General features: G+C 38.3%; 3 protein-coding genes across 9 annotated transcripts; all 3 read right to left on the bottom strand.

Moving 5' to 3' along the window:
• Positions 1–130: 130 nt before the first annotated feature.
• s100w (S100 calcium binding protein W) lies at positions 131–3,704 on the bottom strand. Of its 7 annotated transcripts, none has more exons than XM_053236299.1 (4): positions 3,430–3,704; positions 2,568–2,778; positions 2,277–2,419; positions 131–504 (listed from the first exon to the last, which is right to left on the bottom strand). In XM_053236299.1, exons 1-4 carry the CDS (start codon positions 3,499–3,501, stop codon positions 331–333), a joined length of 600 nt encoding a protein of 199 aa, XP_053092274.1. In that variant the 5' UTR covers positions 3,502–3,704; the 3' UTR covers positions 131–330. The 7 variants fall into 7 exon arrangements, with proteins under 7 accessions (XP_053092274.1, XP_053092276.1, XP_053092278.1 ...); XM_053236301.1 differs by having other exon boundaries at positions 2,574–2,778; XM_053236303.1 differs by having other exon boundaries at positions 2,601–2,778; positions 3,430–3,702.
• Positions 3,705–8,375: 4,671 nt separating this feature from the next.
• LOC113545430 (protein S100-B) lies at positions 8,376–10,428 on the bottom strand. The gene is made up of 3 exons (XM_053236322.1): positions 10,309–10,428; positions 9,617–9,756; positions 8,376–8,671 (listed from the first exon to the last, which is right to left on the bottom strand). Exons 2-3 carry the CDS (start codon positions 9,752–9,754, stop codon positions 8,516–8,518), a joined length of 294 nt encoding a protein of 97 aa, XP_053092297.1. The 5' UTR covers positions 9,755–9,756; positions 10,309–10,428; the 3' UTR covers positions 8,376–8,515.
• A 9,205-nt stretch (positions 10,429–19,633) lies between these two features.
• Positions 19,634–21,690, bottom strand: s100a10b (S100 calcium binding protein A10b). The gene is made up of 3 exons (XM_053236320.1): positions 21,549–21,690; positions 20,127–20,278; positions 19,634–19,881 (listed from the first exon to the last, which is right to left on the bottom strand). Exons 2-3 carry the CDS (start codon positions 20,265–20,267, stop codon positions 19,726–19,728), a joined length of 297 nt encoding a protein of 98 aa, XP_053092295.1. The 5' UTR covers positions 20,268–20,278; positions 21,549–21,690; the 3' UTR covers positions 19,634–19,725.
• Positions 21,691–27,102: the final 5,412 nt, after the last annotated feature.

Raw genomic sequence — 27,102 nt, 5'->3', positions numbered from 1 at the left:
TTCATAAAATGAGTAAGTGTGCACTTCCTTCACTCCCTTTAGAGTCAGAAATATGGAAAAGTATGAGAAATATGAGAAAACAGCAGACCACCCCAAAACAATCACCAAGCAATGACACACAGAACAGGACTAAATGCTTAGTATTTTTATTATTCATATCCAATGTGACATACAGTATGTAGTGTACGTGTCTGTGCTAAGTTAGGAGTAACTATGACAATGAAGTACAATGCTATCATTATCAAGAAGACAGACATCACAAAGCTTGCACCAATCAATTATTATTTTCTTTTTATCCATCAATGATGGAGTGAATGTGCATGATGGATTTCATTGATGAGGTTTGCCTTCGCCTTTCTGCTTGTCCTTGCCATAGTTCTTCCTGAAGTAGCCCAGAGAAAGTTGGGCCACACACTGACTAAACTCTTTGAAGGACACCTCGCCATCATTGTTTCTGTCTATTCTCCCCAAGGCTTCGCTGATATCATCTGGGTCAATTTTACTCTGAGAGAGAGAGAGAGGTGGGGATGGGGGGGGGGGGGGGGGGATTTTTTACATATATGGAATATATTTTCAAATTTAGAAAGGAAAAATCAATTCAATTCAATTCAATTCAATTTTATTTGTATAGCGCTTTTAACAATGAACATTGTCTCAAAGCAGCTTTACAGAACATAAGAAACAAAAAACATGCAAACAGAAACAAAAACATGCAAACAGTCCTAGATATTAGACAAAATTATCCCTAGTGAGCAAGCCTGAGGCGACTGAGGCGACTGTGGCAAAGAAAAACTCCCTTAGATGATATGAGGAAGAAACATTGAGAAGAACCAGACTCAAAAGGGAACCCATCCTCATTTGGGTGACACTGGAGAGTGTGATAAATCAGAAAAGGAATATATGTGCTTCTTGTATTACTTGTTATCGAGACAACTCTGCAAGTGCTCATGTTACTTTAAAGGGTACAGCCAACTACCTCAACGTAATACTAACTGTGCAATTGTACACATCTTTGCAAAAAATCATTTGGTGAAGCCATAACAATAAAGCTCACATATTTTTTTTTAATGGGATTGTTTGCAAAGCTTGCACTGAGAAACGTTAGGCGCAGAGATTGGGTGGTTGTCTGAATGTGACACATCACACACCCAGAAAAGAATATTTGGATTGTTTGATGAGGCAAGGGCCTGAGTCACACTGGAAAACCCCTCACTACTACTGTTACTGTAGTAATCCTCCACTCGTGCCCTGCCCTGGTCTGTTGTATGGGTGGACAGTAGCATCAATATAGTGACAGTGTCAAAATAGTAACAGCAGTAATGTGGAGACTTTTAATGACTGTGTTGAATAGTGTCTCAAATAGATTCACACTAAGATGTTTTGCATGCTCTCTATGGATATAAATGCTCTACACCAGGAGTGTCAAACTCAAATTCTGACAAATCAGCAGTGTTGTGAGCCATTAAGGGCCATAAACCAAGGCTATTCACTTTTTAACATATAATAAAATTCTACTGATAACACCAATAACCTTGGCTCTGAAAGCAGAATAGGACATTTCTAGGAAAAAGAAGGGCTAACAGAAACTATTCAACTATAAGTACATATTAAGCCAATAGGAAAACATTTATTAAAATGATTAATTTTTTTAAATGCATATCTGTTTTCCATATATTGAAAATATATAAGGTTAAGAAAGAGATTTAAGAAGAACTCATATAGCATTATCACTTCTAAGAACATACACGTCCTTAGTCTTCCATCTGTCTTGACTTCATGCTCCATCAATTTTTTTCCAACATATTTTTGTAGGTCTCTACAATGAGTGATGCATTTTGGGATTTAGAATTAATCATTGAGTCACACTAAAGGCTGACCCTCAAAGCATTTCTGAATATTTGACTTCCATCTGATTTCTAGCAGATACGTTGATTTTAACCAGTGTTTCAGCATTGTGAGTTGTGAGCCCATGCATGCTGTACTGTGGAGCATGCAGGATTTTAGATATGTGCATGCTATGAAAATGTTGAGTGGTAAGTACTACTGGCTGGTTTAGTGTTATTTTTTTGCCTGTTTGCATGGGCCAAATGAAATGAGACATCAGATCATGTTTAACCCATTGGCCTCGAGTTACACATATGCCCTACACAGTGTAAAAGAGAATCTAAATCTGTTTCATACTATTGTGTACTGTCCTTTAGATGCACTGTCTTTTATCTTCAGTGTTTACAGTATACATTGTGCAGTTAGATTCTTTTCTCTGTCTTCTCTCTCACCTTGAGTTCTGGACTGCTCAGTTGATCCTTTATCAGAGCACTGAGCTCCGTATTACTCAGCCTCTTTTTGTCATCATCTTTTCCAGCATACTCCTTAAACACCTCCACTGTAGCAACAATGGCCTTCTCCAGTTTAGACATGACTAAAAGAGAGAGAGAAGTTTTTATCTCCCTGCTCTTTAGATGACCAAACATTCACAAACTCAAACACATTATGATGAAGCTCTGGGGAGCACTGGCTATGAGGCAGAATATACCATTGCAGGGCACCATGCACACACACACACATACACACACTCGTATCTAGGGGCAAAATAGACTTGCAAATCCATCTTCTGGCATGTTTTTGGGAGGTGCGGGAAAAAATAGACCCCTGAGGAAACCCATATGGAGAACATGTGAAACTCCACACAGGCAACAACCTGAACTCAGGCTCAAACTGGGGATCCTGGAGCTGTGAGGCTACCTGCTGCACCACCATGCAGCCCTTATTATGCAGCAACTGAAGAAAAAAAAAATAATTTTTCAAATCATCAAAGAATTTAAGCTTTCTTCAATTTTGTGTTGACTAAAGTCTTGACATACCTGAGACATAATACTCATATGATACTCATATAAAACATAAACACATATATATCATTACTAAATAAATGCAAAGATATGTAAAAAGAACTAATTAATTACAATTAAATATTAAAATTAATTGCAAAATAGTGAACATTGTAAGTAAATAAAATGGAAGATAATAAAAAGTACTGTAGTTATTTTTGTTTCGTGCTCCAATACATCTTAAGTTATTTAAGTTATTTATGTATATATGGGGTGGATGTGAATAACAGCCATTTTTTTAAAGACAAAATTCAAATTAAATTCAAAGTAGAATATATTGTACAACATTTTCATTATTTTTAGTTATATATGTAAACTAAAGAGCTGTTTCAATTCATTTAGCATCACTAAATGGACTAAAAACTGGTGAATCTACAAACCTCATCTTTCCCCTAATCATATGTAACAACACTTATTTACTTTAGTACAATAAAAATAAAAATTAGTACAGATTTTATTGCAGTTTTGACTTAAACGCTAGACACATTACTAAGCACTGCTTAATCTATGCAAACAAGCATACACATCAAACAGTCGTGCTCACCTGAGTGTTTGCAGATCTTGCAGGAATCTTAGATGAAGAGTGGCTGAAGCCTGGTGATGAATTTATTGCCATCCTTCAAGCTGTAATTCATGCTTGGAAAATGCCTGGTTGGCTTCTCACACCCAAAATTGCTACCCTTCCACATTCTTTACTTAACATACACAACTGAGAGGTAACACTGTGCTGTCTGTTGTGCATTTGATGTGGGAAATGAATACCGCCTTAGGTGCAGTTCGTCTTTTCAGAAGTGAATGAATGGAATGATATTGTGCTTCAGAGAGTGCTTTCCTGTGGAATTACAAATACACATAATGGGTTAATATCCAAGAGACAAAACAGGAATTCTGACTGGCCACTCCCTTGCATTCTACTTTTCAAGCTCTTCTGGCATTGCATAACTTTTTTTTCTGTGTACTCTTGTGAGCATGTGAGGCAAGTGTACAGGAATATCACTTTTTATGTCTTGGCATGCATGTTAGCAGTTTGGAATTACAGCAAAGTTTGTGACCTGATCCCATTTTAAGTTACTTAGAATGTTGACTTGAGTTAAATGAGTCATTAATGAGTTAAATGCCTTTTCTCTTGTCTTTGTTGTTCTTTAAGCCATTAGAATGAACACAGAGACTTAAATAACTGTGTATGACCAACCTGAGAGTAAATCAGATTTAAATCAATTTAATTCCATTTAAACTCAGCAGGAAACATTGTAACAGTTCAGTTACACACCCATTAGACAATAAACTTGGAAATAAATACAACAATCTGGCATTCAGCAACAACAGTAGTGTACAGTAATAAAGTGGCAGCACCCATTATGAAATATGGATTTAGAAATAACCTTTTAGGAAATTGGTCAGACATGGTCGACATTGCTCACGCACACACACACACACACACACACACACACACAGAGCTTTATCATCCTTGTGAAGACCTTCCATTGATATGATTATTAATTATGTGAATTAGTGCTATCCCTACACTGAAATCTACCCTAACTTTAATATCAGTAACAAAAAAGGCTCATTTAGTTTTTGAAAAATAAAAGCTGCAGGTTTTGTCATATGTTTTCCATCCAAAGGTAAAAACTATCAGATATTCCCTTCCTTTTGTGGCAAAAAATAAATAAAGGATTCAGAATACTTGGTATTTTAGCCTTTTGTTTTGTTGAATACAGGTTCTTATCTGCATTTTAGATTGGGGGTGTGGAGTACCGGATCGGTTTACCACACCCTTAATTCGTTAGAAAAATACAAAAGCATTCAGCATAACAATCCCTGGCAGTTTAAAGACCACATATGAATGCTACTTCCTCATGAGACATGTTCAACATAATATTTATGTCTTACGTTTAAAAATGCCAATGAGCTGCAAAGTAAATGAAGAAGAGCTGTGATGAGAAATGCAATTTTTACTATGTTTTTGCTGACATCTGGTGTTCATTTACAAAGTTTTTTTTTTTTTTTTGGCAGTTTTTTTTATTATTATTATTCAACAGTGCTATGTAAAAATATGGTAACATACATTGGAATATTTTTTCTAATACCTTATTAACATCTTGCAATAGACCTTGGAAAAATGGTGTAATGTAGGACAAAATATTGGGCAAATGGACAGGGGGAATAGAGTACTGTAAATGCTAGAGGAATATATTTTGCAAGTGGTGAAGAAACTGTATGTCTGCACTAGTTGCTTTCAGCTAGTCATTATTAACACCTCAGTAACTTTGTTTGCACAGATCACATGCACTCTGTGTCATCTGTGCAAAACAAGATCATGTTATCCGGTGGGAAAAAAAACAGAATACCAATGAAGCTTGACCAGCTCTATTGGAGAGGTCATTAAAAAATAAGCAAATATGATTTGCCAGTACTCTCCTTTTGGGTTTGCTGTTTGCTAGCATATAGTGATTAGCCCTGAGAGTAGCACTATATCTGTCAGTAACAAATCCATAATGTTGTGTGAAATGTTATGTGAACACAGGCAAAATCTGAGTATACTGGATGTGAAATGCTACAGCTTATCATTTTTTAAAGTTCTTATTTAAAAAATGTCAGTAATGTTATTTTTCCATATGTAGGTAAGGTTATTAATGCAAACGTAGACAGGGCACTGGAATGAAATCTTTAATGCAATTTTCTCCTTTTACAAATTTGTTATACAGACTTTAGAGTGCTATAACTTATATAACAGAAACACTCTTTAGTTCAGGAAAACCTGTAGTTACAATTTGACCACACAACTGCCACACAAATGTGAAAAACAACGTTTGCAATTCATATTTGAGTTAGCCATAAACAGTTTGTGCTGCTGTCGGTAACTCTTTTTATGCCATGTTGTCACTGGGTGTGAATTTGTATGTTTTTTCTTTATTCAATCTCTCTGTTTAAATCAAATGTCTGCAAAACTACTCTGATGTTGAGAGGACAACTTTGGTTCCAAGGTGGCAACTCCAACCCTTACTTCCTCCTCTTCTGGTTAATACCAGGAAATATTTTTAAACCTCCAACTCCTTCTTCACCCTCCTCCCTGACTGCTGATGACTTTTCACCTTCTTTGATGCAAAGATTAGAAAAATCTGCCAATCTTTCCCTCCTTGTGCACTTCACAATCACATTTCCTTAACACATTTTTCTCCTCTTTTAACAGAAGAGATCCTGCAGATTACCTTGTGCAGCAGTCCTCCCACCTGCCCATTGAACCCCATGCCTTCCATAATGCTCCAGACCTCCTCCTCTTCATCACTTCCATCATAAAAACAACTCCATAAAATCTGTCCATGCATCGATTACCTTCAAGACAACAGGAAATATCCATTCTGAAAAAAGCCCACACTAAATAGACATCAGCAACTACTGACCAATATCACTTCTGTCCTTTCTTTCTAAAATTTTGAATGAGACAATCAGTTGTCTCTCTATCTTACCCAGAACAACCTCGAAGATCATAACTAGCCTGGTTTCAAAGTAGGACATGCTACATAATCTGCCCTTTACTACTATAACTGTCATCTCGTGGCCTGATGGATAGAGAGTTGGACTTGCAACCCGAAAGTGAACCTGAAGGTTGTGGGTTCGAGTCTCAGGTCCGGCAGGGATTGTAGGTGCGGGGGAGTGAATGACCAGCGCTCTCTCCCACCTGCCGCAGCAAAAAAAAAAAAAAAAAAAAAAAAAGGCTGCCCACTGCTCCGGGTGTGTGTTCACTACTGTGTGTGTGCACTTGGATGGGTTAAATGCAGAGCACAAATTCTGAGTATGGGTCACCATACTTGGCCACAAGTCACTTCACTTCACTTAGCAAGTGAAAATAACTTGAATATCACCAATTTATTATAAGAGTAAAACATTCTAAATGCATGAGTATTTCTATAACTTTTTATTTATTTCAATCTTGAAATTGTCTTCTTCTATTTGGAAATTTTCTAATTTGAAGCATTTATTTATAGAAAGAAGCAAAACTATCTGCCAATAGAATAAGATAACTTAAATCTTCCAATGTGTATTATATTTTATTTCTAATAATAATCCAATAATAAAAATATCAGACAAACATGCTAACCCTAACCCTATCCACATTTTCGAGATATTCTCACTTGCTAAGATATAATAGTTTGTGTTTATTTCTTACCCATTCTTTCTCTCTTTCTTCCTAGTGACTACTACTTTCTACCATAAGAAGCTATTTACATAGCAACTTGTGTGACTAGCGTCGCAGTCACAGGTATCCTGTCTGTGAAAGCTGGCGATAGCCTCCTCTCATATTTTCTGCCATGGTATATTTATTTTTTGCATATTGCTTCTTGTTTTTCTAGTAAAATGCTACTGATAACTTTGTGCATTACTGACCTGCAGCTGTGTAACTGTACTCATTCGGCGGTATCATAAACAACACATATCCTACAGAGTGAACTAGTTGTCTAGTTAGCTAGTAGGGGTGTAATGATGCATTGTGAGGCAAAATTGTGATGATGTGCATCATGGAAATGTACAATTCACTTTGTGGAAATCAGCATTCTAATACTTATGCATGTAATGCAGTTGCACAGTTTGAACACCACAAGTCCCAGTCTGTACAACCCATAGAGTTAAAATATATAGAGAGCACACTGATCATATGATCCCGTTCTTGCGGGGAGCCTGCAAGAGTCTTTTCAGTCATAATTTTTCTTTATTAAAATCTTTGTTCAAAATATTCTGAGAACCAAATTGAATTGAATTGTGAAGCCAGTATTGTGAATCAAATCAAATCATGACCAGAGCATCATTACACCCCTACTAGCTAGCTAATAAATAAGATCCAGTTGAAGGGGAAAGGGTTTGCTCTGCTGTAAACCCCTAGTATGGGCCGGAATGTTGGGGCTTCCTGTTAGATGCAGCTAGCTTTTTATTTCTGACTAGCTAGCTAAAATATACTGTACAGAACAAAACTATAATGCCAGCCTTTAAAGCTAGTGTGCTACAGTAGGTGAAAATCCCACAAACTTGATGATGCAGCAAAAAAGAAACCTGAAACTGCAAAGTATGAATGTATCTATTGCTGTCTTTATAATACTTTTAATATATGAAAGTTGCAGTTGAAAGTATGAAAGTGAAGTTGCATATCTGTTCTTTTTCTAAAAGTTTCTCAAGCTCCTTTTTCTAAACAATTGTGTGTGTCTGCTCAAGAAAATAGGCCCGGAACACACCTATAAAGATTATGTGTCACATTCAGAAATATAATAAAAACAAAAACAAATAAACAACACACATAACTCTTCTTAAAAATGTCAGTGGACTGACAATTGGACTTGGGTGGGTGGTGCCATAATTCATAAACAAATTAATAAATATTTTAAATTATTTAAATTATTTTATTTTAAGAAGCAACAGTCATATGTATATACATATTGATAGATAGATAGATAGATAGATAGATAGATATACTGTATATATATGTATGTGTATATATATATATATATATACTAAATGTCTTATATGGGTATGAACTCCAAAACCTAAAGAGCCTCAATGCTATTGCACTGATCAAACAGTTTTCTTTTCATTTCATGAAAATGGAGTGAGGTTTTAAGGAAAGTACATGAGGGATTTCAATGGTGAACTTTACCCTTGCCCTTGCCATACTTGACATAAGCCTGTGCAAGAATGGTCACGGATTGACTAAATTCATTGAAGTTCACATGGCCATCATGGCTCTTGTCCATTTTTTGCAGGGCTTCACAGATATCCTCTTGGTCTACTTTACCCTGAGACAGAGAGAAAGAGAGAGGGGGATGGGGGTGGTGGAAATGTAGGGGAGTGAAAGAACACACAGAGAAAAGGCTCTTATGTCAACATTGATTGTATATTGTCAGTATAATCCAAAATCCAAAAGCTTTGCAAAAGCCTATTGCTTCTTCACTCTGAATTGTGAATAGACCACACAGTATAGATCTGATTCTGAAACTCGTTTTTATACCAAGTGTGCAATTGTGCAGATAATTGCAAAAATAAGATGTAGGATTTTTGCTTCACTTATGTTACATTTTTGGTCTCTTATTCCTTCTTAACATATTGCAGTTTCCAATAGGCATGTTTATGCAAAACCTGCACTGTTAGTATATAGCACTAATATATTTAAAGAGAAGGAATGATTGCCAGTATTCCAGTATGTGTTGTGTGGCTAGTCATACAGTGAAACCCCTCATTGTCACTGTCAAGAACTCACCTAAACAAATCAGTTAGGAATAACTTAAAATGATAAACTCCAACCAATCAATCTAAAGGAGAAAAAAATGGCAGAGCTCAATTCATAGTCATTATTTATTTAATTCAGTATGGAAAATAAATATGTTAGTATGTTCTTCAGTATAGCTTTATACACAAAAATAATGCATGCTATTTCCTACAGATTCCTAGCTGGTAAAGGTCAAGTACACATTCTATAAAGATCATAGTGATCCATAGCCATTATGTCGCTTTATACTGGTCAGGGTCATGGTGTATCAGCAGCCTATCTTGGGAACACTGGGTGTGAGACAGGAATACACACTGGTTGCGTTACCAGTCCATTGCAGGGCATCAGGCAAAGTCAAATTCACACATTCATTCCTAGGAGCAATTCAGAGTCGCCTATTCACCTGTGTGTAAAGGCTTTTATAGAGCATGTTTGAAATAAGCACTTATTTCATCTCTCTTTCAATCTCTCTCACCTGGAACTCAGGGCTCCTCAGTTGACTCATTATCAGAGCACTGAGCTCTGCATTGCTCAGCTGCTTATCACTGTCTGTTCCAGTGTACTCCTCAAATATCTCCACTATAGCAATAATGGCCTTCTCCAGCTTAGACATGGCTGGGAGAGAGAGAGAGAGAGAGAGAGAGAGAGAGAGAGAGAGACTGGCTGACTGACTGACTGACAGAAAAGTTGTTTTTTTGCAGCAGTACTTTTTGAGTTCTGAGCTCCTCAGTCTATCTGTTCTCTTCCATTTGCAGACTTAAGCACACTTGCAGTTGTACTTGTGACCCTTTTGATGAAGAGAAAAATCCATAGTAGAAAAACCTGTCTTCCTATAATAGCCAAGAAAAAGAGACTACACCCTCATACACCTGAAGAGAAACGGCAAAACCCATAAAACTGTTGTATCCATCTTGGCATAAATGCTAGACAAATGTCAGTAACCAGTGTGCAAAGGGTTCATTCAAACTGTATGCTATAGTGAAAAACATCTGATACTTCTTGTTTTGAAATACTAAATTACAATCACATAAGGGAGAACAAAACTTCTAACTAGTTGTACTTGCAGTTACAGGCTGTAATCAGCACAGGCTGATGCATCTCCTTAATCTTTGCATAATTTTCAACATTTAGCATGAGTGTGTACATACCTCAGACAAACATGCTCACCTGGGTGTTTGCAGATTCTGCAGTGATCTCAGATGAAGAGTCGCAGGAGAGTGGTAATGAATGCCTCTAGCAGCGCTCCAAGATGTTATTCATTACTGGAAAATTCATGGTCTGCTTCTAACTCTTCCACACCCAAATTTGCAACCCTACCCAAAAGAAGAAGAAGAAGAAGACTTTCAATTTATAAAACACATTTTCGCACTCAAAAAGAAGATGTCATTTAAGGTATAACACTGCCATAGACTCATATGTCTGTAGCAGAAAGATATTCTTTTCATTTATTTATTCATTTATTTATTATTCTGGCACTGAAATACACTATATGGCTAAAGATATATGGACACCTGACCATCATATTCATAAATGCTTGTTGAAAATCCCATTCCAAAACCATGGGCATTAATATGGAGTTGGTCCCCACTTTACTGCTATAACAGCCTTCAGTCTTCTGGGAAGAGTTCCACTAGAGTGTGAAGCGTGGCTATGGGGATTTGTGCACATTCAGCCACATGAGCATTAGTAAGATTGGACACTGGTTATGAGCAAAAAGGCCTAACTAATAGTTGCCATTCTAATTTATCCCAATGGTGTTTAATGAGTTTGTCAGGGCTCTGAGCATGCCACTCAAGTTCTTCCACACCAACCATGGCAAACCGTGTTTTTAAATATTTTTCATATATTTTATACACATTTTCAAGTGTGCAATTATGCAGAAAGAACATGTTGCATTATTGCATTATCTCTTGCTGTCTTCTCAACATTTTGACAAGGGATGTTTATGCAAAACTTGCACTAAGGTATGTAAAGAGAAAGAGTGATTGCTAGTACTCCGGAGTGTGTTGTATGGCTAGGACATGAGTCATACAGGAACACCCCTCACTGTCACAGTCAATAACACACCTGACTTTAGATTCAGAAATGGAAGATCTCAAATTCTAGTCATTATTTATTTGATTTAAAATGGAAAATAAATGTGTTAATATATTCTTCAGTATAGCCTTATACATAAACATAAATAGTGTTTTTTTTCTTACAGATATCTATTGATGGCCGATCACATATTCTATAAAAATCATGGTGATGCATAGCCATTATGTCACTTGGCGTAAAATATAGCACTTCATGAAACCTGAAAGTGTTTGCTGTTGAGGTTGAAACCTTTAAGTAACACTTCCCATTATTAAAAGAAAAACAAGATTATTCTCTATATAAAAAAATTATTTTATCAGCAACTTTTCACAAACATATATTTATATATAGGATATTACACACAGAATATAGCCAAAAGTTCTTGGACGCCTGAACATCACACCCATATGTGCTTTTCGAATATCCCCTTCCAGATTTAGTCCCCATTTGCTGTTATAACAACCTCCAATCTTCTGGGAACGCTTTCCACAAGAGCATTAGTGTGGTCAGGCACTGATTTTGGTGAGGAGGCCTGGAGTGCAGTCAGCATTCCAGTTCATCGCAAAGGTTTTCAGTGGGGTTGTGGTCAGGCCTCTGCGCAGGCCACTCCAGTTCTTCCACGCCAACCTTGACAAACCATGTCTAAATGGATCTCAGGCACAGGCTTTGTGGCTAAATGGCTTTGTGCACAGGGGCATTGTCATGCTGGAACAGGTTTGGGCCCCTTACAGTGAAGGGAAATTGTAATACTACAGCATATAAAGACATCCTATACAGTTCTGTGCTTCCAACTTTGTGGCAACAGTTTGGGGAAGACCCACATATGGGTGTGGTAATTAGCAGTCCACATACTTTTGGCTATATACACTCACAACCCACTTTATTAGGAACACCTGTACACATGCACATTCATGCAATTATGTAATCAGCCAATCACGTAGCAGCAGCACAATGCAAAAAATCATGCAGATACAGATCAAGAGCTTCAGTTAATGTTCAAGTCAAACATCAGAATGAAGAAAAAGTGTGATTTCTGTGACTTTGATCGTGGCATGGATTTGTACCAGAAGGGCTGGTTTGAGTTTTTCAGAAACTACTAATCTCCTGGGAATTTCACACGCAACAGTCTTTAGAGTTTCTATGATATCAACAGAAAATGGGGTAAGTCAGGGATTGTGCATGCCAGTTGAGTTCTTCCACACCAGCCATGGCAAACCATGTTTCAATAGACCTTGCTGTGTGCAGAGGCATTGTCTTCTTGAAAGGGTTTGGGCTAGGCCCCTTTAGTACCAGTGAATGGAAAACTTAATGTTTAATGCTACAGCATACAAAGACATTCTAGACAAATGTGGTCTGGGGAAGGCATATATGTGGGTGTGATGGTCAGGTGTTCACATACTCTCCACTCTAATAAAAGATAACAAAATAATCCTAGATTCTTATTTAATACTGTAGCAAAGTTAACTAGGAACAAGATCACCACAGTCACGGATAACTTTATGAATTTTTTCAATGACAAAATTGAGAATATTAGATAGAAAATAATAAGTATGACATAACTCAGACATTTCCTCAAATAAAAAAAAAACTACCTGAAGAAATCAAACCTTAAAAATAATCAAATCCTCCCTTAGCTATATACCTAAATCTTTTCAACTAGCAGTTATCAAAACACTGATTAAAAAACCCAACCTCAGCCCTTGTCAGCTGGCTAGGTCTAAGTCTCTCAAAGGACTAGTATAGACCACATTACTTTCTGAAACTATCGTTTCCTTTCATTTCCTTCCTATCGTGTGGATTTACTACCTTCGACATTTCTCTGTGGATATTGTCTCTCCCTTACTTTGCTTCCTATGGATTGTTTTGGGATTCTTTCTTCTTCAACAGCCTGTGGATTACTACTCTTCATGGTCTCTCTGTTTGGTAACATCTGCATCTACTGTTGCGTCATCTTACTCACTGGACGTTGAGTTTGCGGCTCTGCATCGTTCCCTCTCTGTTGTTGTTTTATTCCATCTGTGTGTTACCGCTGTTTCAATAAAACTCCCCCCGTTTGGGTTCATTGCCATCAACTGTGTGTAGTACACTTCATAACAGAAGACTTGACCACACTATGGACCCAGCAGGAGCGGATCCACCTGGAAGTCAGGAGAGATCTGTGCGTGGGGCACTAAATGTTTACAGAGCTGCCTCTCTCTTCCCTTTCTACACCAGCTCCCTGAATCTTCAACCACACTCTTTCTGCGCCATGTTCATAGACATTCCGTCCATTGGCCACCATCTCTCCATCCCTACTGAATACCACTAGTTTCTCAATGTCTTCTGTCCCCGACAAGCCACTCAGTTACCACCTCATTGCTCATCGGACTGTGCCATTGAGTTACTACCGGGTCCTCCCTTGCCACATAGTCGAGTTTACCCTCTGTCCCTGCTGGAGCAGAAAGCCATGGAGGAGTACATTGCTGAAGCTCTTCACCAGGGTTACATTCACCCCTCTACTTCTCCAGCTGTGTCTAGTTTCTTCTTTGTGGCCAAGAAGTACAGGGGGACTACTGTGCCCTCAATGCAGTCATCATTAAGTACCCCTATCCCCTTCCGCTGGTCTCTGCAGCCCTCAAAACGCTGAGGGGAGCAACTGTGTTCACCAAGCTGGAGAGCCTATAATCTCATTCGTATCAGTCACAGAGACAAGTGGAAGACTGCTTTTGTCACCCCTACTGGCCACTATGAGCATCTGATGATGCCATATGGGCTAGCCAATGCTCCCACAGTCTTCCAGGGATTTATGAACGAGCTTTTCCGAGAGTCTCCCCTCTGGTTTGTCATTGTCTACATAGACGACATATTTCTTTACTCCACCAATCTGGCTGGTCACCATTGGCACGTTCAACTGGTACTGCTGTTTCGGTTAGTACTCCCAGTGTTTAGGTTCATTGCCATCAACTGTGTGTAGTCAACTTTGTAACAGGCCCACTGTTTTTTTTTTCTCCATGTGATGGTATGATTATTTGTATACATGCTATTAGCCCGTATATGTATGCTATTATACTGCTATATGTTTCAGCAAGGCCAAATGACAAACATCAGGTTAAATGGACGTTAGACACTGGATGTAATGTGTTACTTCTAATAATTCTGATAAGACAGAAGTACTTCATGTGCAGCTGTGAAAGACTGTGTTATGTAATATTATGTAGATAATATTGCAGGGATAGCATAGAGAGTTTTGGTAAACTGGGATGTTTGGATACTGCTACCTTTCCCCACACACCCACACACTCTTGCAGTCACTCTGATTTGTCGATGGTGGACTGGTGGGCCGCTTTATATCCCATGGTACCCTCATACCTGTGCTACCTTCTGGATCTCCCTTTTAGTTATGCTGTCATAACTAATTTTGCCTGAGTCCCTGCTTGCACTTTGTGCACAATATAGGACAAGAGCATACCTAATAAGACACCCCCTATCTGTGTGTCGAGTCACGTGTTAATCCTGCTGTCTGATGAGATTCAGGTGCTCTCAATGTTTTGGTGAGAGTCTGGTTCCTCTCAATGTTTTTTCCTGTCTTGTCTCACAGACTGTCACCACTGTTGCCTCTGGCTTGCTAATTATGGCTCTAAATCTAAATCTATATCTGGATTTCTGTAAAGCTGTTTGTAAGAATATCCATAAAATCTAATTGAAATGACTTGAATACTTTTGGCCATATAGTGCAACACCAGGACAACCATATCTCTCAATATACGATTATATCAGGCTGTCACCTCCCATATTCATTGCCAGCTTATTTATTTAGAGCTTATTTAAAACTGGTATAAAATATGTTTTTTTTTTTTTTTTTTTTTTGGGAACTGAGTACAGCAATGACTTTAGTGACATGGATCATACTGCATGTCATGTTTTAGCCTTTTGGCTATTTGAATACAGGTTCCGCCACATTTCATTTTAGATTGGGGAGTGTTAAATTCTTGTTTTCATTGCCACACACCCTTACAATTTAGAAAATACAAAAGACTTTAGTATTCCACATTTAAAGCTGAAAAATGAATGAAGGGCTTGGCTGACAATGTAACTGTTTACTGTATAAGCCAGCTGAGTACTAATCACAAGCATACTACTCATCACCCTCTATCTAATGGCTCCTTATCTGGTGTTTTATTGATGGTCTCTAAAGTGCTGCAGTTATGGACTCAATCAATTTTTTTTTCAAGATGAGGAAACATTTCCCTTCTCTGTATTCCAAGCTGTTGCATACACAATAATATAGTCAGATGACAAGATTTTATGATGTATCTTATCTCAAGGGCAATTGTATCTACAGAAGGTGTGGCTGCAGATATTCCAACCAAGCAGAAGCACACTGAGTCCACTTGTTTCTTCAGTTGATCATGGTAATCAACTCTTAGGTGTGCTGCTTTGTGAATGAAATTAAATTCTGTAGTCATGCCATGACTGTCTTAGGTGTTCCACATATGCAAAAGAAAAAAGATGAGCAGCAAAAGCAACTAGGCATAGCAGCTCTGATGAAAGTTACAATATTCATAATGTCCTTTGCTGACACCTGGTGGTCATTTGGGGAACAGTCTTAAAATGATTTGGCTATTTTCAAGGAGGTCACTTTCCTCTCTTTTTTAGTAGTCAAAATTCACAAAAGATATCACAATTATATCACAAAATCATATTTGATGATTCTTTTATCATGGAAATTCTGTGAACTGCATTTGCTTTATGCCAGTGAATTAGGACAGTGGCTACCCAAATTAACCAGCAACAGTTCTTGCTTGCTTGCTACACTGTAATTTCTTTCAGCTGGTGGCAGTTTTAGAGAACTATGTACAAGAATTCATTTTTAGAGGATTAAAATAACATTAAAATAGCATAGTCAAGTCAAGCGGGTTTTACTGTCATTCCTATAACCTATAACTTGTATACACTGGAACAAAATACTGTTACTCCAGGACCATGGTGCAACACATAAAAGTACACATAAAGACTACATAAAGTGCAAATACACAATAGTGTGTGATGAGTGGAGGAAAGTAAATACACAGAACAATAGGTATACAGGACAATAAATACACAGAACATGGGCTGTAACTGGATGTTATTGCTGCTACACTATTAAGTATAGCACAAAAAGTTTAGCAGAAATACTGGCAGCAAGATGAGTTTCATAAATATAAAGTGACTGATGCAGCTTTATAAAATGCAGGTGTGCAATCTTTTTGAGTCATATTGGGTTACATGTTTGACTAGTCCTGCTGATCATTGGGAAGAAGCAGGGAGTTGAGTAATCTGACTGCCTCAAGGAAGGAACTGTCACGGACTCTGTTGGTGGTGGCACAGATGCTCCTGTACCACCAGCCAGATGGCAGGAGGGTGAAGAGTCCATGAGATGGGTGAGAGGCATCTTCCGCAATGCTGGTGACTTTATGGATGCAGCAGTTGTAGTAAGAGACGTCAGTGGCGGGTAGAGAGACCTCGATGATCTTTTCGGCTGTTATCACAATCTGCTGTAGGGTATTGTGGTCAGAAACTGTGCACTTCCCGTACCACACAGTGACACCGCTGCTCACGGTGCTCTCTATCATCCCTCTATAGAAAGTGGTGAGGATGGAAGGGGGGAGTTTGGCTCTCTTTAGCCTCCACAGGAAATGGAGATGCTGCTGGGCCTTCTTGGCTCTGCAGGTGGTGTGGAGTCCAGCGGATACATCCTCTGTTGAGCGGTTAGGAAAGTAGGCATACTGAAATGGGTCCAGTGTGGTGGGAAGACGGCTCTTTATGTGTTTCATGACTAGCAGCTCAAAGCGCTTGATGATAGGTGTTAGTGCAATGGGCTGGTAATCATTCAAGCAGGACACAGATGATTTCTTCAGCACAGGGATAATGGTGGTCATCTTGAAGGACACAGGGACGACTGCTTGGCCCAGGGAAATTTTGAAGATGTCTGTAAGGACATCTGCAATCTGATCAGCATATTCCCTTAGCACACAGTCAGGTGTGTTGTCAGGACCAGCAGCTTTCGATGGGTTGATTCTGGACAGGGTTTTCCTGGTGTCTACTGCAGACAGACAAAAGTACTTGGTCAGTGGGTGTTGGGGTGGTCTTCCCTGCTGGCATGTTGTTCTGTGCTTTGAACCATGTGTAGAAATCTTTCAGTGCGTCTAGCTGCGAGGCATCACCATCACAGACAAGTGCTGTAGCTTTGCAGTCTGTGATGGCCTGAATGTCTTCCCTCATGCACCATGTGTCCTTAGTGTTTATGAAGTGACCGTGGATTCTTTTTACATAGTTGCGCTTCGCCTCTCTGACATTCCGGGACAGACTGGCCTTTGCTGCAGGGAGGGTTGCCTTGTCATCACACCCGAAGGCAGTGTCTCGGGTTTTCAGCAGTGAGCGCACTTCAGCAGTCACCCATGCTTTTGGTTTGCACATGTGGTGATGGTCTTGAAGGAAGTCAATTCATCAATGCACTTGCTGATGTGGCCAGTCACTGATACTGGGTATTCCTCCTAATCTGTGGTGTGATTGTATGTAGCAGCCACTCTGAATATATGTTCCAGTCTGTGTGCTTAAAACAGTCTAGAATTACTGAGATGGCTCACTCAGGCCAGGTTCTCACATGTTTCAGAACCGGTTTGGCACATTTCAGAAGTGATCTGTATGCTGGGATTAGCATAACAGTGATGTGGTCCGAGCAGCCGAGGTGCGGGCAGGGTGCAGCCTTGTAAGCACCGTGAATGTTGGTGTAAACAAGGTCTAGAGTGTTTGTTCCCTGGATCGTGAAATCAACATGCTGTTGGAATTTTGATAGAACTGATTTCATGTTTGTGTGGTTAAAGTCCCCAGTGACAATGAAAATTCTGGGTGCACTGTCTGTAGCTTGCTGATAGCCCCGTAGAGTTCACTTATCGCTTCCCTTGTGTTAGCGCCCAGTGGAATGTATACTGTTGCTATGAGCATGGTGGTAAACTATCTGGGCAGGTAGTATGGCTGACACTTTACAGTCATAAACTCCACCAGCGATGAACAGTAGCTTGAGACAACAGCATTTCTGCACCATTCATTGTTGGTGTAAACACAGACCACCACTGTGAGTCTTACTGCTATCCTGTTGGCAGTTAGCTCAGTATTTCTATAATACTCAAGTAAAGAATAAATACACCAAAATAACATTTAAGTATAGTAAATATAGTAACAAAGTACAATTACTTAAGTATTTTTCACCCCTGCTTAGCAACAGCAAAAGATTAAAAGTGTTTTCAACAGTGGAAAAGTGTACTATATGCAGCTATTTAAAATGGTCTTAAGCATCCAAGAAACACATTTTGCAAGTGGATAGAAACAGGGACATGACTGTACAAGTTTTTTAAGTCTTATATACAGTGTAACACCCTATATTACCTCCAGTTCCTCAGCAACCATTTTCTTTGTACAGATAACAGACACTCCCTCCTGCCCATATTATCTGAGGAGAGGTGGGAAGGCATAGCCAAAAAAAGGAAAAAAAAAAAGTCACATAGATTGATCTAAGTAAACTGGACATAAAAGTTTCAAACTTTAATATATTATGTATTTTAGTTATTTTAATGACTATTAAAGCATTCAAGAAAAGACATAATTTGGAAAGGATTGAGAAATGTAGTATTGTAAATCCAAACAAAAAAGCCAAGAAAGCACTTCCTTAATTTAATACTTACGTCATACTTGTTGCTAAATCATTGTTGGAAAAACTGAGTGTCAAAAGCTCGGTTTAGTAATTAAATCTTGTGTGCCACTGTGATATTCCTACAAATTCCTAAACATTTGGTGGTATTTGAAAACTATTGTTATTGGCTTTTAAAATGCTATTCAAAACTTTACTGTATCGCAGTGCTAGCATGACTATTTGTACATGTTTTCTATATAACTGATTTAACATTGCAGTAATCCAACAGTACTCAGACTATAGACAACTGAGCAGAACATAAAAAACAAAAATAATTAAAACATTAACATTAATGAGAAAATATTGTGAGATGGAGAACTCAGAGCAGATTGTGAAATGTACATCCTGTTTTGATGAGTCTTGTGACCAGCAACAAGCTGAATATGCAGCTGACAAATGATTGCACTTACTGTGTTTTATACAATATGTTCATTGAATCTGGTTTTGTCTTGCTTGTATGGTGCTCTGGACAAAAGACCAAAACCTACCAAAAATAAATGTAACTGTATCTGTTCTTGACACATTCTCAATCCTAGTTAATATATTTCCTATTTTGTCACACCTGCTTACAATTCTTTATGAGCTGGTTTGACTCATTGGCAGTGCATTGCACTGAAAAATGTTGCAGCAAACTCACTGCCCAAAAGAAAGAGGCTAGCTAACATGTAAATATAATTATAAGCACAGACACAAAAGAAAATAAAGAGAGGCGGTTTGCAGTTGCATTTATTAAAACTCATTTAAACAATAATATTCAGTAGAAAATCATCTCCAACTCCCACTCTTTTCTTCCCCTGCTTTTACTTCTTTTGTTTAAGGTGCATCTGGTAAAACTGTTCACAGGCAATGGACAGACCGACCACAAGGGATACAAACTCTTCAAAGTTCACCTCTCCGTCCCCATTGGTGTCCAGATCTTTCATAATCTTGTCAATGGTGGCGGGGTCTTTCTGAGACTGCAGAGAGAGAAGATTTGATGCATAAAAGGTGAAGTGGCACAACAGTAGCTGGCAAAAAATCTAAGGAAGCATGAGTGAAAATGTGTGGAGAGAAAAAATGACAAGCTTATGGTCTGGCAAGGGGAAAATGTGTAAAATGTCTGAGCTGGAGATTAAAGTACAAAACTTTGAGAGTGAGTAAAGAGTTAAGAGTTGTAATAAGAGAACAAAAAGCTTGGAAGAGCAAGAGAAGCTGTCTGTACCTTAAGGAAGTTGGAGAGCTCTGCCTCCATGAGCTGCCTGAGCTCTCGGCGACTCAGTGTGTTGCTGTTGCCCTCTTTACCCGCATAACGGTGGAACACTGTGATTAGTATTTCCATAGCTCTCTCCAGATCAGACGGCATGGTGACTCACTGCAGAGACAATGAATAGTACTTTTACAATGAATAGCACTTTTACGAAATAACTGAAGTTTGAGAGAAAGACTATGCTTGAAGCTTCACTTTCTTCTTAGGGAACTTCCTTTAAATTCCCATCTCTCACTTCCTCCAATAGTGACATCATTTCTGCATGGTGCACTTTCCCACCTCCTCCCTACTATTCAACAAATTCCTGGGGTCTGGCTATCTAGTGCAAAGCAGAAACTGCCTGTTGGTATTCACAAACAAATTTTTTTGCAGCATGCATGAATTCATCAGACAGACTCTCTTGCATGCATGCATACACCCCATGCTAAAAAGTATGTTTTTTTTTTTTTTCAGCTGCATTTTTCAGTGATTCAAATATGAGTAATGCGCCTGGAATGTATTAGAAGCAACATTATCTAAAAAAAGAAAAAAAGATACCAAAGTGCTACATCACACAGTAAAACAGAGGCAATAGGACACTGAAGTTATTGTAACTGTGCATGAATTCAAGCTTTTGCTTTGTGAGATGTGTCATGCACAGTGTGTCAGATTTGGTGTGTGTTTCAAGCCCAATTACACAATTCACTATAAATCAGTCTAAGCTGTAAATCTGCCAGTTGAATGTCAAACTATTATAAAGACCAAAGGGTTAAAAATGAAATAGTCCAGCCCATGATTACAAATGGCCAATCTGGCAACATTTCTCCTCCTCCATTGCGCACAGTGGTGGAAAAGTACACATATCTTCTAGAGCTACTAGATCTACTGATCCATGAACTGAAAATCTAATTGAGGAGAAGTATTAAAGCAGAGGTCAAAGGAAACACCCCATCATGTGTAGCTTATAAATTATATACACAACATGTTTAATGTTATTTTATATGCGTAACGCATTTCAATCGACACTTTTTGGCCAGCTCCCATCTCTATACATTTACCCTTACAATTTCTTAGGTATGAAAAGTAAAAGTGACTGGTGTTTTCATTTGCAGTTTATAAACGCAGTGGTAAAGTAATGCAATAGGAAACGCCTCTAGTAAAGGGGATGGACTTCAAAATATTCCATACATGTATTAAGTAGGATACAGTAGTCAAGTGGTATATGCGTTATTCTCCACCCCTGCTTGAGGCAGTTAATAGAGGGTTAAAATGACACAAGTCGGACAATGGTTCAATAAAACCTGCCCTTAAAATCTGAAAAGATAGTAAATTGATTGCAAAGCAGTTATGATTTTTATGTGAAGCGTTTCCTACTTCATATATAAGCAGAAACTTACCTTTTTTTCGGGGACAGAAAGGAACCTTTGAAGCAGAGATTTTAGTCTGGAAAGTCAGGAAAAATCTGCACATTCCTCACACGAGTATTTATAAGCCGGCTCCGCCCTGGGTGTGGGCGTGAAATTTCTGCTGGTCATATGCCCATTACGAGTCACTTTAATGATTCGACTCTTACTACGTGTTGAAGTGAAACAAGCTTTGGGAGCGTAATTCACCACTGAGGGCGTCGTAAAGTCTATAATTGCACCAACGTACACTTTGTCTATAGGCTAAAAAAACATGTATTTTAAAAGGATAGGCAGCATCTAAAATCCACAATCACAATTTAATTTCTAACAGAAATATTGTGATACTCTGTGAATGACAACACTGCTGAAAGACACATGAGTTGGTGATCTTTGCTAACTTACTAGACACCAGACTACCTCCCATCGGCCACCCATCCAAACTACACCTGATGATAGGAGGTAGTCTGGTGTAGTTTGGATGGGCGGATGATGGGAGGTAGGTCCCATCATCTGCCCATCCAAACTACATCTACCTCCCGTCAGCCCCCCATCCAAACTACACCTGAATACCTCCCATCATCTGCCCATCCAAACTACATCTACCTCCCGTCAGCCCCCCATCCAAACTACACCTGAATACCTCCCAACAGCCCCCATCCAAACTACACCAGACTACCTCCTATCATCCGCCCATCCAAACTACACCAGACTACCTCCTATCATCCGCCGATCCAAACTACACCAGACTACCTCCCATCATCCGCCCATCCAAACTACACCAGACTACCTCCCATCATCCGCCCATCCAAACTACACCAGACTACCTCCCACCATCCTCCCATCCAAACTACACCAGACTACCTCCTATCATCCGCCCATCCAAACTACACCAGACTACCTCCCATCATCCGCCCATCCAAACTACACCAGACTACCTCCCATCATCCGCCCATCCAAACTACACCAGACTACCTCCGATTATCCGCCCATCCAAACTACACCAGACTACCTCCTATCATCCGCCCATCCAAACTACACCAGACTACCTCCTATCATCCGCCCATCCAAACTACACCAGACTACCTCCTATCAGCCCCCCATAGTGGTTAGGCCACAACGCCATAAATGTTTGAGAACTCCTAATTATGTTTGTTTCTTAAACAATGCTAATTATTTAGCATTAAAAGTAGTAATTTAGAAACTGTTCCCTTTCGACCAGCAATTTTCTTACCAGCACTTGGCATCAGCTGGTACAGATGGTCTACCTATCTGGTTAATATAGCTGGGTCATGTTGAAATGTTCTGCTGCCAGTGCAGCCACAGAGACATTTTTTAAGAGTGCTTTTGAAGATCTGAGTGCTAGCTATCAAGACGTAAAGACAGTTAAGTCAAAGTGTTCATTAAAACAATTAAAAAGCTTTAATACAAAAAAAATTGGTAACATTTTATTAATCTAAGTATAGTATTGGCTATACAATACCTACAGGAAACATGTTGGATACCTTTATTCAATGGTGCAACAATAGTGTTTGTTGAGCAGAAGTTTACAGAGAGATTAGAATGGAGTCTGGTTCCACCCTTTCTCCCCTCTTCTATTTCCCAACTCAGTGAGTCATAGCTTCCAGCACTGTCCTTAACCCACAATCCTGTGTGTGGGTGTGTGTGTGTGTGTGTGTGTGTGTGAGAGAGAGAGAGAGAGAGAGAGAGAGAGAGAGAGAGGTATATATTTTGGATTATAGTTAAAAAACCAGTCTTTATCAGACTGTTATTTTGAAGGGAAGGGCTGCTTTTGGCCACATACCACAAACACACACACACACACACACACACACACACACATACTACCTCAGATCTGCAGATCCTTTGTAATCTGAGTCAGGGACAGCAGAGTTAATTTGGGTAGAACTAAATACACAGCAATATCACCCAAATTAAATTGAAGTAGTGTTGTAGTGTGCGTTTATGTCCAGGGGAATCCATGTGAACACAATGTGTTGATTCAACACTGAGGACTTTTCAGTTTAGGCTTACTCATGCTTACTCATGCTACATCAGTAGCTCCTCCACACTTCTTCTTTTTGCATGTTTTAATCAGAAGACTTTTTCTTGTGTCTTACATTGTTTCGCACAAATGTAAATTATCAGGCAAGGAAGGAATTTCAACCAATTAGCATGCAAGTTTTAAAATGAAATATCAATAAAGAATATAACATATCTATTAAATTAAATTTTAAAGCCAGGTCCCATGACGTAAAAGGATACTGTCAAGCCCACAGCCAATATCCTCCTTTTGAAGTGAATGTCAGTGGTGGGTGTGGCATGGTAACATCATTCTCATGCAAACATGGAGTAATAAAGAAGCAGACTAAAGTGAGTTGCTCGCAGCTGTTAGCCAGTCAGCCAGTCTGCCAGGGCAACATTCCAGTGTCTATCACAAAACCCTGCTAATTATTGCAAACTGCAGTTTTATCAGAGATAGAAGAGAGGTGCAGAATAGGAAACAAGGGCTTGCATAAGCCTGCACTGCAAAAAATTACATCTTATCAAGTGGAAATACCTTGAATGTAGTCGAATGTATCTAGTATTTCCTATTATTACATTACAGATTACAGTAAACTAAATAGAAGGTTATTAAACCTATTTCAAGCCATTTGTACTCATTTCAAGCTTGCAGTAGTCTTGTTCTATTGTCAGATAATCTTGCTCATTTTAAGCATTTATTTCTAAAAAGGAGCAAAATTATCTGCCAATAGATCTTATAATAAGAAATTCTAGATAAATTTGACTATATTCAAGATATTTTCACTTGCTAAGATAATATTTTTTTAGTGTGTGATAATCACCACTCCTTAACACATGGAGTTTTCCTTGGGTGTGTCTATTGGTTTTAGAGGCCATGAGTTTGAATGCATTCACTGTCATGCTCTGTTGACGTTGTCTGTCAAATATTTCAGCAGCCTACTCATTCTCTACATTCCTCGACAAGACTGCTGCACGCTTGAGCACGCGTTGTTACGAAAATGTCACTACAAAATCACATTACTGCATTTAAGATTTATCCATCTTTGGCCATATTGGTTTTAGATTACACCAAATTTAAGACTCTGAAGATATTTCATTTGCAAACTTTGAAATGTGCAAAGTGACAGACTTTAATTCTGTTTTATTCAGTTCAATTTTGTACTCTGTGTGGAGTTTCACATGTTCAATATTTTACATCACATCACTATTGATTGATATCAAACTAAGCAGATTTGGTGAACCTGGACAGTTGAATATTGGAAAAACATCGCCTGGTCTTTTTCCAATTTTCAACTCTCCAACTTTGGTAGACTCTGATTCTTGTTCTTGGCTGACAGGTTTGGAATATGGTCTTCTGCTGTTGTAGCCTATCTGCCTCAAGGTTCAGCATGTTGAATGTTCTGAGATGCTTTTCTGCTCACCATAGTAGTAAAGAGTTGTTATTTGAATTACTGTAGACTTCCTGTCAGCTTGAACCAGTCTGGCATCAAGTTACATACTCTTGTTGTGTGATAATCACTATATTTTTATTTACATGCAATTTTAAAATACTATTTTGAAAAATGCCTTGCAATGTCATGGGAAAATATGTTTGGTTTCTGGAACAGATTTTCTCTCTTTTTGACCTGCTTTTCTTGATTTTGGTAGCATTCATTGAAGCATAAATATTCTGTTGTTATCAGTAACATCAGTACACGGTACACATCAGTGTTGTGCAAAAGTCTTAGGCACCCTGTTTTTTTTTTTTAGTACAAACTTTGTTATAAATTTTTATTTTAGGACTTCTACATTATTGATTCAGTACAAAAACATTTTAGATTTCTGAATATTAGTTTTCTAGCACAAAATTAAATATTACAGAAAAATGTTTGTATGTCAGTAAAGAAAGCAGCATATTACATAGGAGACACTTTTCAGACAAAAATACATAATGAAGGTTGCTGAGTTTTGCTGCAAAAATAAGAAGCAAGTGCGACAGTCAAACTCTCCAGAAGAACTGTGGCTGCTTCTGCAAGATTCTCAGTAACACTTACAGCTCATTACCTTATAAAACTGCACAAATGTACCTGAGACAACTATTTTTTTAAAGCAAAGGGTAATCACACCAAATATTGATTTTGCTTTATTTATTACTGTGTATTGCTCTTTATAGTATTTTTTTAATGTACAAACATTTAATTTCATTATATTCGAAGGCATCTTTTGCACAGTACTGTAATATATATATATATGCACTTGAAAATGAATGGGAGGCGGAATGAAAAAAAACTACACTGTGATGTGAGGTGAATATCGAGGGCAGCAGCAAATCAGATTGTTTTACGTAGCGTGGGATTCATCATGAGTCATGGCCATGATCAAACGTCACTGTGTGCAGTGCACAGTGGAGGAGACAGACAGCAGCACAGTACCAACTATAGCCCAGACTCTCGCATAGGTATCTGCCATCATACTTGCATGTAACATGAGCATGTACATTAGGTGGCAGTGTCGTACGGACCATAACAAAAGTTACAGAAAAGGGCAAACAAAAAAGTGCAGTCTCTGAGTGGCAACAAAAGAGAGTTCAGTGTTTCAGTACTGTAGGAATAATAAATGGAAGACAGCATGGGTGTAACATTGTTTTGAAAAGTGTGAAAAGATAACCTTGCGTGTTCAATAATACAGCAAGAAAATGTTTCTGAAGCGTTAATGTGTCATGTCAATAACCACACAGCTGTGAGGTCAAATCCCTACATTGTCAGAAGGCAATGTTTGGACGCTTGAGAAATCCTCTTATTCTTCTCTTATTCTGCTGAGCGCTTTAAGCTTTGATCATATTCTGCCTCAACTGTAAATGGTGCTGGATAAATGGCTTTATGTAATTTAATAATCTGTAAATACATGCATGTCACAGAAGTGTGAAATATTACATTTATTTATATAATAATTAAATGTAATTATTTTTGCAATTCAGTATATATTGCTGATTTGCAGGTCAGCGACAGGGTCAGGTCATGGCTAAAGACTGATTTATTCAAATGCTTATGAGCTGAGAGTCTCATGATACTCAGCAGCTCTTATGAAGGGAGCAAGTGCAAGAAAGAAAGAAAGAAAGAAAGAAGAAAAAGAAGTTTACTTCTATTGTATGTCCATGTCCAAGAAAATGAATGTTTTTAATCCTAATGGGTCAAAATTCCTTTTGACAGTGGAAGAGAGCACAAGAAGCCCAGTTCAGAGAAGTTTTGTCTGTATTAGTCACATTATATTAAAAACTGCAGAAACTGGACATCTATTTAACCAAAAAGACAAAAATAATAATTTTTTTCTATGATAATATCACAGTCATAGAAGACTGTGCTGTAATGCTTGAAGAAGCTGCCTCATTTTACCAGTGATATCATCCACATTAGATATTATTTACTGTCAGAATATGACTAATAACTTGCCATACCATTGTGATCATTTTACCTCATTTTTTAAGCTTTAAATGCTTTCAGCCTGAAAATTGTGCAAAGCATCTATCAAAAAGAGACAAAAGGATG

Source organism: Pangasianodon hypophthalmus, chromosome 1, assembly GCF_027358585.1.
Source record: "Pangasianodon hypophthalmus isolate fPanHyp1 chromosome 1, fPanHyp1.pri, whole genome shotgun sequence".
Taxonomy (NCBI): domain Eukaryota; kingdom Metazoa; phylum Chordata; class Actinopteri; order Siluriformes; family Pangasiidae; genus Pangasianodon; species Pangasianodon hypophthalmus.
Note: the sequence above shows the minus strand (reverse complement) of the source record. Positions and strands in the feature narration are given on the sequence as shown.

What these genes read in the sequence shown, in the direction of transcription:
- s100a10b (XM_053236320.1), bottom strand. Translation starts at nt 20,267, where the DNA reads ATGCCGTCTGATCTGGAGAGAGCTATGGAAATACTAATCACAGTGTTC. An exon ending in AGCTCTCCAACTTCCTTAAG is followed by an intron (nt 19,882 to 20,126) that starts GTACAGACAGCT and finishes CTCTCTCTGCAG; the next exon opens with TCTCAGAAAGACCCCGCCAC.
- LOC113545430 (XM_053236322.1), bottom strand. Translation starts at nt 9,754, where the DNA reads ATGTCTAAGCTGGAGAAGGCCATTATTGCTATAGTGGAGATATTTGAG. An exon ending in TGAGGAGCCCTGAGTTCCAG is followed by an intron (nt 8,672 to 9,616) that starts GTGAGAGAGATT and finishes TCTCTGTCTCAG; the next exon opens with GGTAAAGTAGACCAAGAGGA.
- s100w (XM_053236299.1), bottom strand. Translation starts at nt 3,501, where the DNA reads ATGGCAATAAATTCATCACCAGGCTTCAGCCACTCTTCATCTAAGATT. An exon ending in GCCCCTAGATACGAGTGTGT is followed by an intron (nt 2,420 to 2,567) that starts GTATGTGTGTGT and finishes TCTCTCTTTTAG; the next exon opens with TCATGTCTAAACTGGAGAAG. An exon ending in TGAGCAGTCCAGAACTCAAG is followed by an intron (nt 505 to 2,276) that starts GTGAGAGAGAAG and finishes TCTCTCTCTCAG; the next exon opens with AGTAAAATTGACCCAGATGA.